General features: G+C 28.9%; 2 protein-coding genes across 3 annotated transcripts; both read left to right on the forward strand.

The window, feature by feature from the left end:
- Positions 1 to 6395: 6395 nt before the first annotated feature.
- Positions 6396 to 8028, forward strand: LOC110603146 (probable WRKY transcription factor 60). Of its 2 annotated transcripts, XM_021740837.2 has the most exons (5): positions 6404 to 6585; positions 6699 to 6764; positions 6851 to 7177; positions 7274 to 7390; positions 7494 to 8028. In XM_021740837.2, exons 1-5 carry the CDS (start codon positions 6508 to 6510, stop codon positions 7857 to 7859), a joined length of 954 nt encoding a protein of 317 aa, XP_021596529.1. In that variant the 5' UTR covers positions 6404 to 6507; the 3' UTR covers positions 7860 to 8028. The 2 variants fall into 2 exon arrangements, with proteins under 2 accessions (XP_043807594.1, XP_021596529.1); XM_043951659.1 differs by having other exon boundaries at positions 6396 to 6585; positions 6851 to 7390.
- A 2709-nt stretch (positions 8029 to 10737) lies between these two features.
- Positions 10738 to 12456, forward strand: LOC110603780 (probable WRKY transcription factor 40). The gene is made up of 4 exons (XM_021741686.2): positions 10738 to 11109; positions 11265 to 11540; positions 11627 to 11743; positions 11940 to 12456. Exons 1-4 carry the CDS (start codon positions 11080 to 11082, stop codon positions 12270 to 12272), a joined length of 756 nt encoding a protein of 251 aa, XP_021597378.1. The 5' UTR covers positions 10738 to 11079; the 3' UTR covers positions 12273 to 12456.
- The last annotated feature ends 269 nt before the right edge of the window (positions 12457 to 12725 follow it).

Below are 12725 nucleotides of genomic sequence, written 5' to 3' on the forward strand. Positions count from 1 at the left end.
ATATAATTTAATTAATTATCTATTAAATTTATATAAATATAATTATAAAAATTATATTAATATTAATTTTAATTATTTTAAATTATTTATAATATAATATTATATTTATTTTATTAATTATAATGTTCTGAGATTTAGAAAATATGATTTCAGTATGCGTAGCGATCTTTTTACTACAGTACCACCAGTCCTATCATACTGATCCATGCGTATGGATGTTTCAGAGACCCTCTCCATGTCAGACGACCATTTAATTTCTTTCGGTGCATAAGTGGGTAGGACTGCAAAGTGACTGGACCCATTGTTTTTCCTCCTGTCAAATCACTGAGTCGAGTAAGAGCTTATTGGGCTTAGACTTCTGGATAATCCAGCCTATCATTCATGTTGAAATCTAGTTCGAATCTACCGGACAGGTCTGTTGAAAGGCGTTCCGAGCTTAAAATCTGATATGCTCTTATGGGCCTCAACTCGATTTAAGGAGTGCGAGACTCGACGATTATCAAATTATATAATTTAATTAATTATATATTAAATTTATATAAATATAGTTATAAAATTATATTAATATTATTATAAATATTAATTATTTTAATTTATTTATAATATAACATTATATTTTTTATATTTTTTATATTTATCATTTTATTTTATTATTTTTATAAAATTTTTAAAAAATTATAGCGCTAACAACACCTAAAAAAAACTTCAGACTTTTTACTATTTCAAAATAAAAAAATTATTCTAAAATCTATTATTATTTCAAAAATTAAATATTTATAAATTAATTGTAATAAAAATAATAATTAATTATATTATATTATAAATAAATTAAAATAATTAATAATTTAAAATAATTAATATTAATATAATTTTTATAATTATATTTATATAAATTAATATATAATTAAATAAATTAAATTAATAAAATATAATATAATAATTAATTAACTAAAAATTAAAATTAAAATTTTAAATTCATTACCGCACTTTAAAGTGCGGTAATGAATTTTTTTTTTAAATAATTTTTTTTTATATTACCGCACTTTAAAAGTACGGTAATGTAATTTTTTATAAAAATTATTTTTGCTTATCGCACTTGAAGAGTGCGGTAAAATTTTCACCTTGATTTCGAAAAAAATTTTTTCGGACCAAAATTTGAGAAATTTTTTTTTTTTAACATGAAAATGCAAAAAGCCCAATTGATAGAGTAAAGACAGAGGCTCCTTGCAGGCTGAAGATAAAAGTTCACTGAAATGTGAAAGAGGCCTACCTAGCCTAGCCTAGCCTAGCCCAGCTTGGAGAGGAGGCTGGGTTAATTAGTAAGCATTTTCAATGGATTCAGCGGAAACATCACCCTGGAAAATGGGCTAAAAACTCCAGGAGAAATTGGGCTGCAAATATTTCCAACAAAAGCTTCTGCTTTCTCATGGGCCACATTTAGTTTATATTATCAAATAATGGTTTTGAAATACTCAGAAACCATGTATCCACAACTCTCTCTATCTGCTATATATATTTTTTTTCTTTTTTAAAAAAATGGGGACTCAAATCTAAATAATTATATAGCTTTAATGAATAGATTAAATGAAGCCTGGCTTCCTCTTTTCCTTTGAATTCTATCTTGTGACGTTTCTAAAAGATTGTGCAAGTTGTTGATAACTTTTAAGTTGAAGAATAAACAAACTTAATCGTCTATACAAATTAAGCAAACTAATAAAATAAATGATGATGTTTTCCACTTGCTAATTTTCCAAGTCCTCCAAATATGAGCCTTTAAAACAGAGATTTCACCAAAATGTTTTTTTTTTTTTTAAAAAAAAAAAACAAAACCTTTATATATCATTTACTTATGATTCTTATATATCATAAGCCAATCTAATTTATGGGTCGTTGGCAAATAAATTATCATGATTGGTTGAGTGATTTTACTTGAAAAATTTTAGATATTTCAATTTAGAAAAGTATTGTAAGTTGATGTAGAAATTGCATGCATTGGATCGTCAGCACCACACGTTGAATGCTGATCTCATGGATTACCACATCCAATGGTAGGTGTGATGACTTTTGACTTAAAAAAGAACCAAAGAGTTTAAAAATCTTGCGTGGATATTGAAGGACCTAGAGAAATTTATTATTTAATTTAATTTTAAAATAATTTATTATTTAATTTATAATTATAAATATTAATTAGTTGAAGGGTATTTTATACTTTGTTTATAAATATTTGACCGCTAAAAATAATAAGATTAAGTGTTATATTTTTTTCAAAATTTTAAAAATATTTTAATATAATTTTAAAAATTAAAAGAATAAATAGTTAGTTAATTTTTTCAAAAAAAATTATATTAAAAATTTAAGGCAAATCACGGAAAAATAAAGTTAAAACTTGAAATTTATTTATCATCGCATTAATTTTGATATCGATGTACATATGACTTTAAAGAAAAATAAAAAAAGAACTTAAGCCGAGAAAGATGGAGGAGTGGACGCAGGCTCTCACAATGTCCTTAAGCTGACTAAGCCACCATTATTTTTTATGGAAAAGTTTGAAAGGTGGAAATTAAAGATGAAGAAAGACTATGCTTACATCATCCCTTTGCTAATTCCACGCGTTTGGTTTTTTAAATTATTGAGCGTCAAATTCCGATTCGACAAGCCAGGCGTTATATATGAAACTTTAATCTAGTATTGAGTTTCTGAAGAAAAATAAATTAATTTTATATGTTTAATTCGAATTTTTATTGTTAATTTTGTAGTTAAATTTTGAAATCAGAAATTCAATATTTGAAATTTTATTTTTATACACAAAATATGATAAAAAAATATATCTACTTATTACGTATAGTATATATATGCACAAAAGTTAAATTTTATATAATTTTTAATATTTTTGCTATTGACTTAATAAGACACGAGTATTGCACGATCCACATCCACCGGTTGTTAGGGTTAGGGTTAGGGCTAGGGCTAGGGCTTTTTATTCGAAAAAAAAAAAAAGTGATAATTCCTGGAGAGCAACGTTTGTTCTAAGTGAATTTCCTAATAATATTCTCAATAATTGAGAATGTAAATATGTTAAAGTTTACTTGCCCATGACCTTTTCTTAATTTCCAATAATTATTTAATCCCTATATGTATTTTTCAAGAAAAACAATTATGACCATTTCTACATTTATTCAAAATAAAACAATTTGCACGAATTTAGTTTAATTGATTTTTATTTTTATCTATTAATTTTTAAAATGAAATCATTCAATTACTTTAAATTAAAATAATTTATTTTAAAAAATTGAAATTATATATAATTTTATAAAAAATTACTTTTTCCTTACAAATTCATATCAATATTTATAAAAATTTTATAAAATTATAAAATGTTTTTTTTTATATTTATTTCAAATAAATATAAATAACATGTAATTTTCATTATATATATAAAAGGTAGTAGGATGAATTGAGAAATATTTAAAAAATTAGGCATGAGATTCCCCTGCTTTTTCGTGAATCACATCCTATATATCAAATCAAAGAGGTCGATTCAAGAAGTTTCCTCGTGTATTCTTCATGACGTCCCTTGTCGGCTACCATTAATAACTATTTTTTAAAAATACAAATTAATAGAAATTCTCATGTTTTTCAACTTAGGAATTTGTTTTAATTTAATTTATATTATATAATATAATAATTTATTTTTTTACAATGATGAAAAATAAAAAATAGGAGTTGAGAGACTCGACCTCATATCCTAAACGATGTCAAAGAGATGTGTAGTGAGATGAATTTAGCATTAAACATAATATCCTTGGCCATTAAAGTTAGAGGCAGTTGGACAATAAATGGAAACAAAATTGCGGTTAATGTTGACCCATTTGCAAACACTTTTGCTTTTTGTGGGCAACCATTTCACACTGTGAAATGGGATTAGTTATATTTTCAAGGTCTCTGATACGTCTATTCAATTCGCATTTTCTTCATCACATAATCATTTCTGAACTCACAATTAATTAATTAATTACTAAAACAGAAGGTCTATCTGATCCTCAGCTTAGGACTTAGGAGTAGCCCGTAAATGAGTCAAGCTATTTATGAGCTATTCGAGATTCGACTCGATAAAAATTCGATCGAGTTTAAACGAGTCAAATTCAAACTTAATTTTGAGACTCGTCACTTAAACGAGCTGAACTTGAACTCCATAGTATTCGGCTCGTTAAGGCTCGCAAGCTGGTTCGTTTTTAGGCTCGCAAGCTGGCTCGTTTTTTAAACGAGCCAAACTCAAACTTAATTTTGAGACTCGTCACTTAAACGAGCTGAGCTTGAACTCCATAGTATTCGGCTCGTTAAGACTCGCAAGCTGGCTCGTTTTTAAGCTCGCGAGCTGGCTCATTGAAAAAACTCGCGAGCAGGCTCGTTGAGAAGGCTCACGAGCAGACTCGTTAAATAGGCTCGTAAATAATATTGTTTAAATAAATTGGTGAACCAATTCGTTAAATAAATTTATGAATAAGTTTATATATTATTAAAAAAATAAAAATAACTATAAAGTTATAAAATTTAAACTATTATAAATATTTAAAAATTATAGTATTGAAAATTATAAATAATTAAGATTAATTATTATAATTAATATTCTTTAAAATTAAATTATAAAAATTTTTTGTATATAATTATTATAATAAGATTCCATAAAATTAATGTATAATCACAAATAATTAATATTAATTATTATAATAAATATTTTTTAAAATTATAGTACTACATGATAAATTGAGTTGTAAAAATTATATACATTTTAAAATTAAAGTATAATTATAAAAAAATTTTTGTATATAATTAAGCATATAATATAAAAGATGATAATAATTATCAAAGTATATTAATAATAATTAATTAAGGTTATATGGATGTTGAAGTTGAAATTCAAGTTAACTAATTGAATAAGCATGAAGATGATTATGAAGATAATTAAATTATATTAGCTTGTTTCAATTTTTGGAAGTTGGAATCAACTTTATTCGTTTGATATTAAATTTTGTGTGTAATCTAATTTTATTATGTTGTTGAATTTATATTTATTTGTGTTATTTTAGTTATAAATTGTGTTACGTAATATTTTTTATGTACACTCTCTTTTTTTAATATTATTTGAATTAATGATAATTAAAAACTGATTAAAGTGTAATTATTAATTCGAGTTCGAGCCTGAACTTGAACTCAAACCAAACTTTTTAATTTTAAGTTCGGTCTCGAGCTTTTTTAATGAGTTTCTTAATCGAGTTTTTCGAATTCGAGCTCGAGTTTTATTAACGAGCTTCTTAATCGAGCTTTTCGAGCTCGAACTCGAATTAGGCTCGTTATTAAATCGAACGAGTCTTTCACGAATCGAGCTCGAATCAAGTTCGATTATAATATTTAATTCTCGAGCAGAGCTCGAATCAAATATTAGAGCTCGAGTCGAGCTTGAGCTTCCAAACTTTTTTAATAAACAAGCTTGAACTTTACAAAACTCGGCTCGGTTCGGCTCGATTACACCCCTACTTAGCAGCTTTACACATTATTCCATTCGCATTACTGTTTAATCCAATATTTCCATCTTATTTTTATTTTTATCTAAATTAATATCAATTAATTAAAAAAAAGGGCATTTTCACGTGTGAATTTTTGCGAATAATAGAATAGATAAAAAGTCTTAAAACACTCCACATTACATTCAAATAACAATATTTTCCTTTCCTCCTATTTAAAAAAAATAGTTTTTAATTAAAAGTAGTTTTGCTGAAATAAAATTTAAATTTAAATTCAAATACAAAATCAGTCCAAGCCATCAAACTTTTAAGATAATAATAATTACTATATATATTAGTTTTAACCCATTAAATTAATGTGTAATTTGATAAATAAAATTCGAATTTAAATATAAACATTTTAAAATCTTATATTACTTTTAACCAATTAAAAAATATAGCTAGGTAATTTATAATCACAAATTCAATAATGTAATTTTGTGGCAATATCATTATTTTTCCACTCTTTTCTATATAATATAGAGAGTAGTCAATACTTAGAATATATTTAAATGAACAAATGTGTGGATAAAAAAAATCAAAAAAGTCTACCAGATAACATAAAGGTCAAGAAGAGTGGAAGGTGGATCCATTTTTGATTTGTTGATTAGTGGGAAGGGATCCTTCCTTTCTCCTCTTGACCCTTGAAAAGTACTCTAAGAATTCAATATTCTTTGTATTTTACAAGCCCAAATCTTGGATTCTTCCCAATATGAAGCTGACGATTCCAAGTTGATGTCTCCTTTCCTTCCCTCCCCCGCTACTTCCACTCACTTTCCTTCCCTCCCCACAACTTTTCCTTCCTTCCCATCCATTTCTCTTCTATATATCCAACTTTTTCTCTCCTTCGCTTGACCATCTCCAGACTAATTATACATCTTCTTCACTAATATTCATTTCTCAATTTGTTTCTTTAATTCCACTTGCTATATCTTTTCAGTTTGTAATGGACTCCACTTTGGTTAACACTTCCCTTCACCTCAACATCAATCCTTTCTTCAAGAATGTCCAAGAATCTATTCCGGTGAGTTTTGCTCGTCTTTGATGTTCAGATATTCTTTTGTTTCTTGTCTTTCTTGATGAATTTTCATTTATGCTCAAGTTATGTTTTTTTTCTTGTATATGCTTTTGAATCAGAAGAAAGAATCGGAACAAGGAAAATTTGTTGATGGGTTTGAAACGAAACTAAATGTTAAGGAAGAGGTTAGCTTCCATTTTTGAATTTGTTTACTTCCTTGGAATTCCCAAAACCAAGAACTAAATCAGAAACTGCTGTTTTATATGAACAGACAACTAGCTTTTTGGTTGAAGAGTTGACGAGGATAAGCACCGAGAACAAGAAGCTAACAGAAATGCTTACTGTTCTCTGCGAAAATTACAACGCTTTGCAAAATCATTTGGTTGATTTGATGAGCAACAACTCTCAGAAAGAGCTCGCTTCATCTAAGAAGAGAAAGGCTGAGAGCCAAGATTATATTAATATGATTGGAATCAATAATGGAACTACAGAAAGCAGCTCTAGTGATGAATTAGATTCAACAACAAAGCCAAAGGAAAGCATCCAAACAAAGATTTCAAGAGTTCTTTTTCGGACTGATCCATCAGATTCCAGCCTTGTATGTGTGATTCATTTTTCAGCAATTCGCATTAATTCTTTTTCTTCTTATTTGCCAGTATTAATAAGATTAAACTTGGGCTGCCTTACGCATCAGGTTGTGAAGGATGGATATCAATGGAGGAAATATGGCCAAAAGGTTACAAGAGATAACCCTTCTCCTAGAGCTTACTTCAAGTGCTCATTTGCTCCAAGCTGCCCTGTCAAGAAGAAGGTATAATTAACAATTCATCACAGCAAAACGATTGCTTAAATACTTAGTAGACAGGAAGATTTTGAGCTTCTTATAAATGGGAATTTTCATTTTTGGTATTCAGGTCCAAAAAAGTGCAGAAGATCCTTCAATTTTGGTGGCAACTTATGAAGGAGAGCACAACCACTTGCACCTTTCAAAGCCACAATTTTCTTTAGGCTCGAGCCAACACAGTTCAAGTATAGCAGGTCCAGTTCCCACTGCGAGCCCTGCTACTACTGTAATTCTTGACCTGATGAAACCTGGAATGCTGCAGGAGAATGCTAAAAAGGCAGTAAAAGAAACTGAAGCTCAAGATGTTGGGCAGATTTTAGTCCAACAAATGGCTTCTTCCTTGACAAGAGATCCGAATTTTACAGCAGCACTTGCAGCTGCTTTCTCAGGAAGATCATTGATCAACCAGACCCGGATAGAGAAATGGTTAAATTAGAAGTAGTATCATGAAGAGTGCGAGATTATTCTGTTCTTTTTGTGTTAAATTAATTAGAGATGATTGATGTATATAGAAGTTTTTTTTAAAAAAAAAAAAAGTTTGTAGACGATGTTTATTTGATTCATTTGCAATGAAGAAAGAAACGCAATTAGGTCCTTAAAGATTTTAATTTATTCTTTTTAAAAGCAATATTTTAAATATCGTTGAAAAATTAGTTTAATTATTTTAAAATTATTAGTAAGTAACTATCAATGGGTGGTTATTATTAACATCTATTCAGGCGTATTAAAACAAAAAATTTTATTTTAAAAATTATTAATTATCAAATAAATTGATTTTTAAATTTTTTTGAAAAATGTGGAATTTGGTAGGAGTAGGCGAGAGTAGATCATCCATACACGTGGTAGCCGTATTTCTTGACTGTAAGCACCTACTTTTAGAAGAATTATACTTTTAAATATATTTATTTTACTCTAATAAAATTTGAATGTAACTATTGAGCTAGTGGATCATGGGCAAGTATTGGATAATAATACTCAAGTGAAGGACCCAGTTGACAAATAATTTTGCTTCGTGCTTTTTTTTTTTTTTTTTTTTTTTTTCCTTTCACACAGGTTGACCAGTCCCCCTTCTATTGTAATTTTAAACTTTTAGTGGATATATGTTGAATATAAATTTATTTTTAATAGACTATCACATTTATTTTTTTGCAATGTTAATAAAAAATTATTTATTTTCTACTTTTTAACAGCATTTTTAAGTAATGAATATCGACGCTGGAGCGTTGTGGCGTCTCAGATCATGGCTAACGCAGACTGAAAATACAATGGCATCGGTTATGTTCCCCTCTAATTTTTAGTTTGGTCTTGTATCTCAGTTGTCCTCCCTGTAAAGACAGTTTTCTGGGTTTGCTTTTGTTTGCGCCTCCCTTGCTTTTGTTTGATGCTGTATGGGTTCTGATTTTGCATTTTTTGATGGTGCGTGGTTTCTGCATCTCTTTGTTGCTGCTGCGTTCCAGTTTTGTCTTGTCGGTGCAGACGGTGGAGAGTTGGCGGTGCGCAATATTACTCGATTTCCAGCTGATTACTGGGTGGACTTATTTTTTGGACCGACATATGCTGCGCTACTGGGATTATGTTTTGGGGGAGCTTTCTGTTTGTTTTCACTCAGTGCTCCAACCCGTTAGATCTTGCTTAAATAAAATTTATATTTGCATTGGTAAAAAAAAAGGTGTAAAATAAAAAATTAATTAATTAAAATTTTCATTAATTTTTAGTAAAGTTTAAATTAATATCTAAAATTTTTAAAATTCATTATTCTCCAAATGGTCAAGATTGCATGATGCATAATATATACATGTAAGTACCGAGTTTTTTTATAACAATGAAGGCGTTATTGTCACCTTTAGAGATTAAAAAAGAAAATGTTAATAAAGTGACACGTGGCAGATAAGAAGAGAATAGGGAGGTTCCGTGCACGGATTGGGGATGTTAACATTACCATTGACTCCATCTTTTAAAAATTGACTTCTGCGGTACCCCACCTCTCTTTCATATATCGCTATCTGATTTTTTTTCAAAAAAAAAAAAATTTAATTATATTTTCTTAATTTTTTTTGACATTCAATATATTAAAATACAAAACTATAAATCACATCGTCAAAAGAAAAAAATAAAATAAAAAATATTAAATAGACAGTAATATATATTAATTTATTTTGAAATATATAATAAATACTAAAAGATATAAAATAAATTACATGTTGCGCATTTATTATTTAAATTTATTTATATAAATATATAAAAATAATCGAATTTAAGTAATTCAATTTTTATATTTGCAAATCCATAGTCTATTTGTTTTAATGAATTTTCAGTCATGGATAGATTTATTATTATTTTTTATTTGTTCTAACTTTATTCTAAAATGACAATTTATTTATATTGAAAAAAATTAAATAATTTCTTCAATACGACTATAGAGTGTACTAAGAAATGCAGTATGAAATTTAAATATATTTTCTTAATTTATGATAAAATAATTATAGATATTTTTATGGAATAAAGAATAATATTAAATACATTAGTTTGTGAATAAAAAATAATGTTGTTGCCATATATTATTTTTCATTAATTATTTAATAATAAAAATAATTTTTTATGTTCTCTCAGTTAATTAATTATATATAAGTTTAATCTTGTCACATGAAAATTACTTTCTAAAAAACTAATTTCAAAATAATAAATTAAACATTCATTTGTTTAATAATAATAATAAAAAATTAGCCAGCAAATGTTAGGTAGAAATTGTCCAAATATGCATATATATGTAGGAACTTATAGGCTATCCACACGCAACAAACTTCATTAGGGACCATATATGCAGCATTGCCCTGTTGAAAATTAAAATGTTAAAAATTTTATATTTACATAATTTAATTTATTTTTTTTAATTTTCTTTATTGAATTAACGAAAAAAGACTCTCAAAGAATTTTGAATTAAATATAAAAATCCATCCATATTAAACTTACTTTCAATTAAAATAATAACTTTCAACCCCTTGAATATTTATAAATATATTGAAAAATTAAGGAAGCTTAACGAGAGAACTTAATTAATTAATTATGGGTAAAAAAAGACTAGATTTTTTTTTTTGAAGGAAGAAAAAGGAGACTCGTGAGGCTAAGATGTTTGGTGTCCAGACCATGAAGTACGTTGGACCCATGACAAAGAAAGCAAAATAAATAAATAAAAGACACAAACAACAACTATAGATAAAAGTTTTCTTGCATCATGTGCTTGATGTCATGAAGCTTAGGTCACATATATTTTCTTTTTTCATGTCAATTTAAATATATAAATATCATGAACTAATCCTCTCTTTCTAACAAAGTTTCCTGTTAAGAACTAAGACCAAGTTCATGACTTTCTGCCTAAATTGAACTCACAGAAACACCCAAGACCAAGAGAAGCAAGCAGCAGCAGCCACCAGTTTCTGGTCATCCATGATCCATCATCCCCTTTAATCAAAATATACTACTAATATATACAGCTGGGTTGGATTTGGTGGTGGCTGCGTCACCAAACACACCTTAAATTTCTAACTACTTGCATCAGAATATTCCGGTGCTTCTCTCTCACGCGCTTCTTCTCTGATAACATCTTTGGCTATTAATCTCCTACCCATAATTCAAAAACCCTTTTAAAACCCTTTATCATGGATGCTCACTTCTCTTGCGAAGTTAAGGTAACTTATCCTTCTCTCTTTCCTCTTTTTCTTGGTCTGCATAAGCATACACTCATTAGCTAGGGCTTGAAATTAATTTAATGGAGATTAACTGAGATTGGTTCTACCATTAATGAGATGTTCATTTCTTCGTTTCTGATATGATTTTTGTTCAGGCGGAAGCTCTCCAAGAGAAGTTGGAACGTAGCCGAAAAGAGAATGAAGCTCTTAGGGTTATGCTTGAAGTTATGAGCAGTAAGCTCAGTGTTCTTCAATCTCGAGTTCAAGAAAAAAAATTTAAGGTTCATGAAATGGGTAGAAACTCACCGTTTAGTGGTAGTGGTGCTTCATATAATGAGGTCTATGATCCCATCAAGAAGCAAAGGATTGAGATTCCCATGGCTAAGCCTTCGCAATTCTTTTTCAGAACTGACCCCAAAGACAAAAGCCCAGTAAGTATATTGATGATGTTCATGTTTGTGTGTTGTTTTTGTTAATTCTACTACTTATTATGGGAAAAAAAAACTGTGAAATTTAGATCGTAAAGGATGGATATCAATGGAGAAAGTATGGCCAAAAGGTTACTAAAGATAATCCAGCACCTAGAGCTTACTTCAGATGTTCCATGGCTCCAGGTTGCCCCGTCAAAAAGAAGGTATTCAGTATTTATTGGCGATCTTTGTATATATGTTTGAAAAACACATGAAATATTAAATTATATAGAAGCATCAAAGTGAAGTACATCAGAAATGAATGAAGAAAGATTGAGACTTTGCTAGAATATGGACACACATGATTCGAAGATCGCTTAATAAAAAAGACGGTAACTGTGTTGATTTCTTGAGTTTCAGGTTCAAAGATGCGCGGAGGATAAATCATTTCTGGTTGCAACTTATGAAGGAGAACACAACCATGATCCAAATGGTTCACCTGGACACATATTGTATTCATCACCAGAAAGCTCTAGAAGTAGCATTTCTTGTCCAGTCATAAGCAACCCTTTTGAACCAGGTGTAGCCCTTGATCTTACCCTCTCAAGTGCCGTAGACGACAAGGAAAAGCCTTCCCATAACAGTAACTCTAAGGTTGAAGAGTACGTGGCATCCCTGACTAAAGATCCCAGTTTCACTGTTGCTCTGGCAGCAGCTGTAGCTCGCTCTTTATCTACACCAGGAGTTCTGTGAACTTCTCCGCTTTAAATGTAGTGCGATTTTGATAATTGATTAGTCTTTTATTAGTTCCTAGATTTGCTTATGCTTCTACTGCATATGTCATGAATGATGAATCCATTCCTCCACAATGGAATTAGTAGTTCAAAAAATTGCTAAAAGTTACTGCCTAAGAAGATATATAAAAGGATTGGCTTAACTGTGCTTGCTTTTCTTTTGTTTCATTGTATTCACAAAGATGAGCAATGAAAAGTGCATTTTGAAGAGAGCTCCCCGATGTGTAGCTCATCAATTGAATGATATAAAAAAATGGGTTTTTTTTTTTATCGATGTGCGAAGAAGAACAAATGCATAAAGTAAATAGCGAAGAGAAAATAGAAGCCTTTCACAGAATGTAGATGTAAAGGAAATTTACACAGCTTTTGGACAATTAGCAATTCACAATGCAAGGAAGTGAAACTTTCTCTT

This window comes from Manihot esculenta, chromosome 16 (genome assembly GCF_001659605.2).
Source record: "Manihot esculenta cultivar AM560-2 chromosome 16, M.esculenta_v8, whole genome shotgun sequence".
NCBI lineage: Eukaryota > Viridiplantae > Streptophyta > Magnoliopsida > Malpighiales > Euphorbiaceae > Manihot > Manihot esculenta.

Bases quoted from the DNA above. Each gene is read 5' to 3' on its own strand.
- LOC110603780 (XM_021741686.2), top strand. From the start codon at position 11,080: ATGGATGCTCACTTCTCTTGCGAAGTTAAG. The intron at 11,110-11,264 runs GTAACTTATCCT...ATTTTTGTTCAG, and splicing joins ACTTCTCTTGCGAAGTTAAG to GCGGAAGCTCTCCAAGAGAA. The intron at 11,541-11,626 runs GTAAGTATATTG...TGTGAAATTTAG, and splicing joins ACCCCAAAGACAAAAGCCCA to ATCGTAAAGGATGGATATCA.
- LOC110603146 (XM_043951659.1), top strand. From the start codon at position 6,508: ATGGACTCCACTTTGGTTAACACTTCCCTTCACCTCAACATCAATCCT. The intron at 6,765-6,850 runs GTTAGCTTCCAT...TTATATGAACAG, and splicing joins AACTAAATGTTAAGGAAGAG to ACAACTAGCTTTTTGGTTGA. The intron at 7,391-7,493 runs GTATAATTAACA...TTTGGTATTCAG, and splicing joins GCTGCCCTGTCAAGAAGAAG to GTCCAAAAAAGTGCAGAAGA.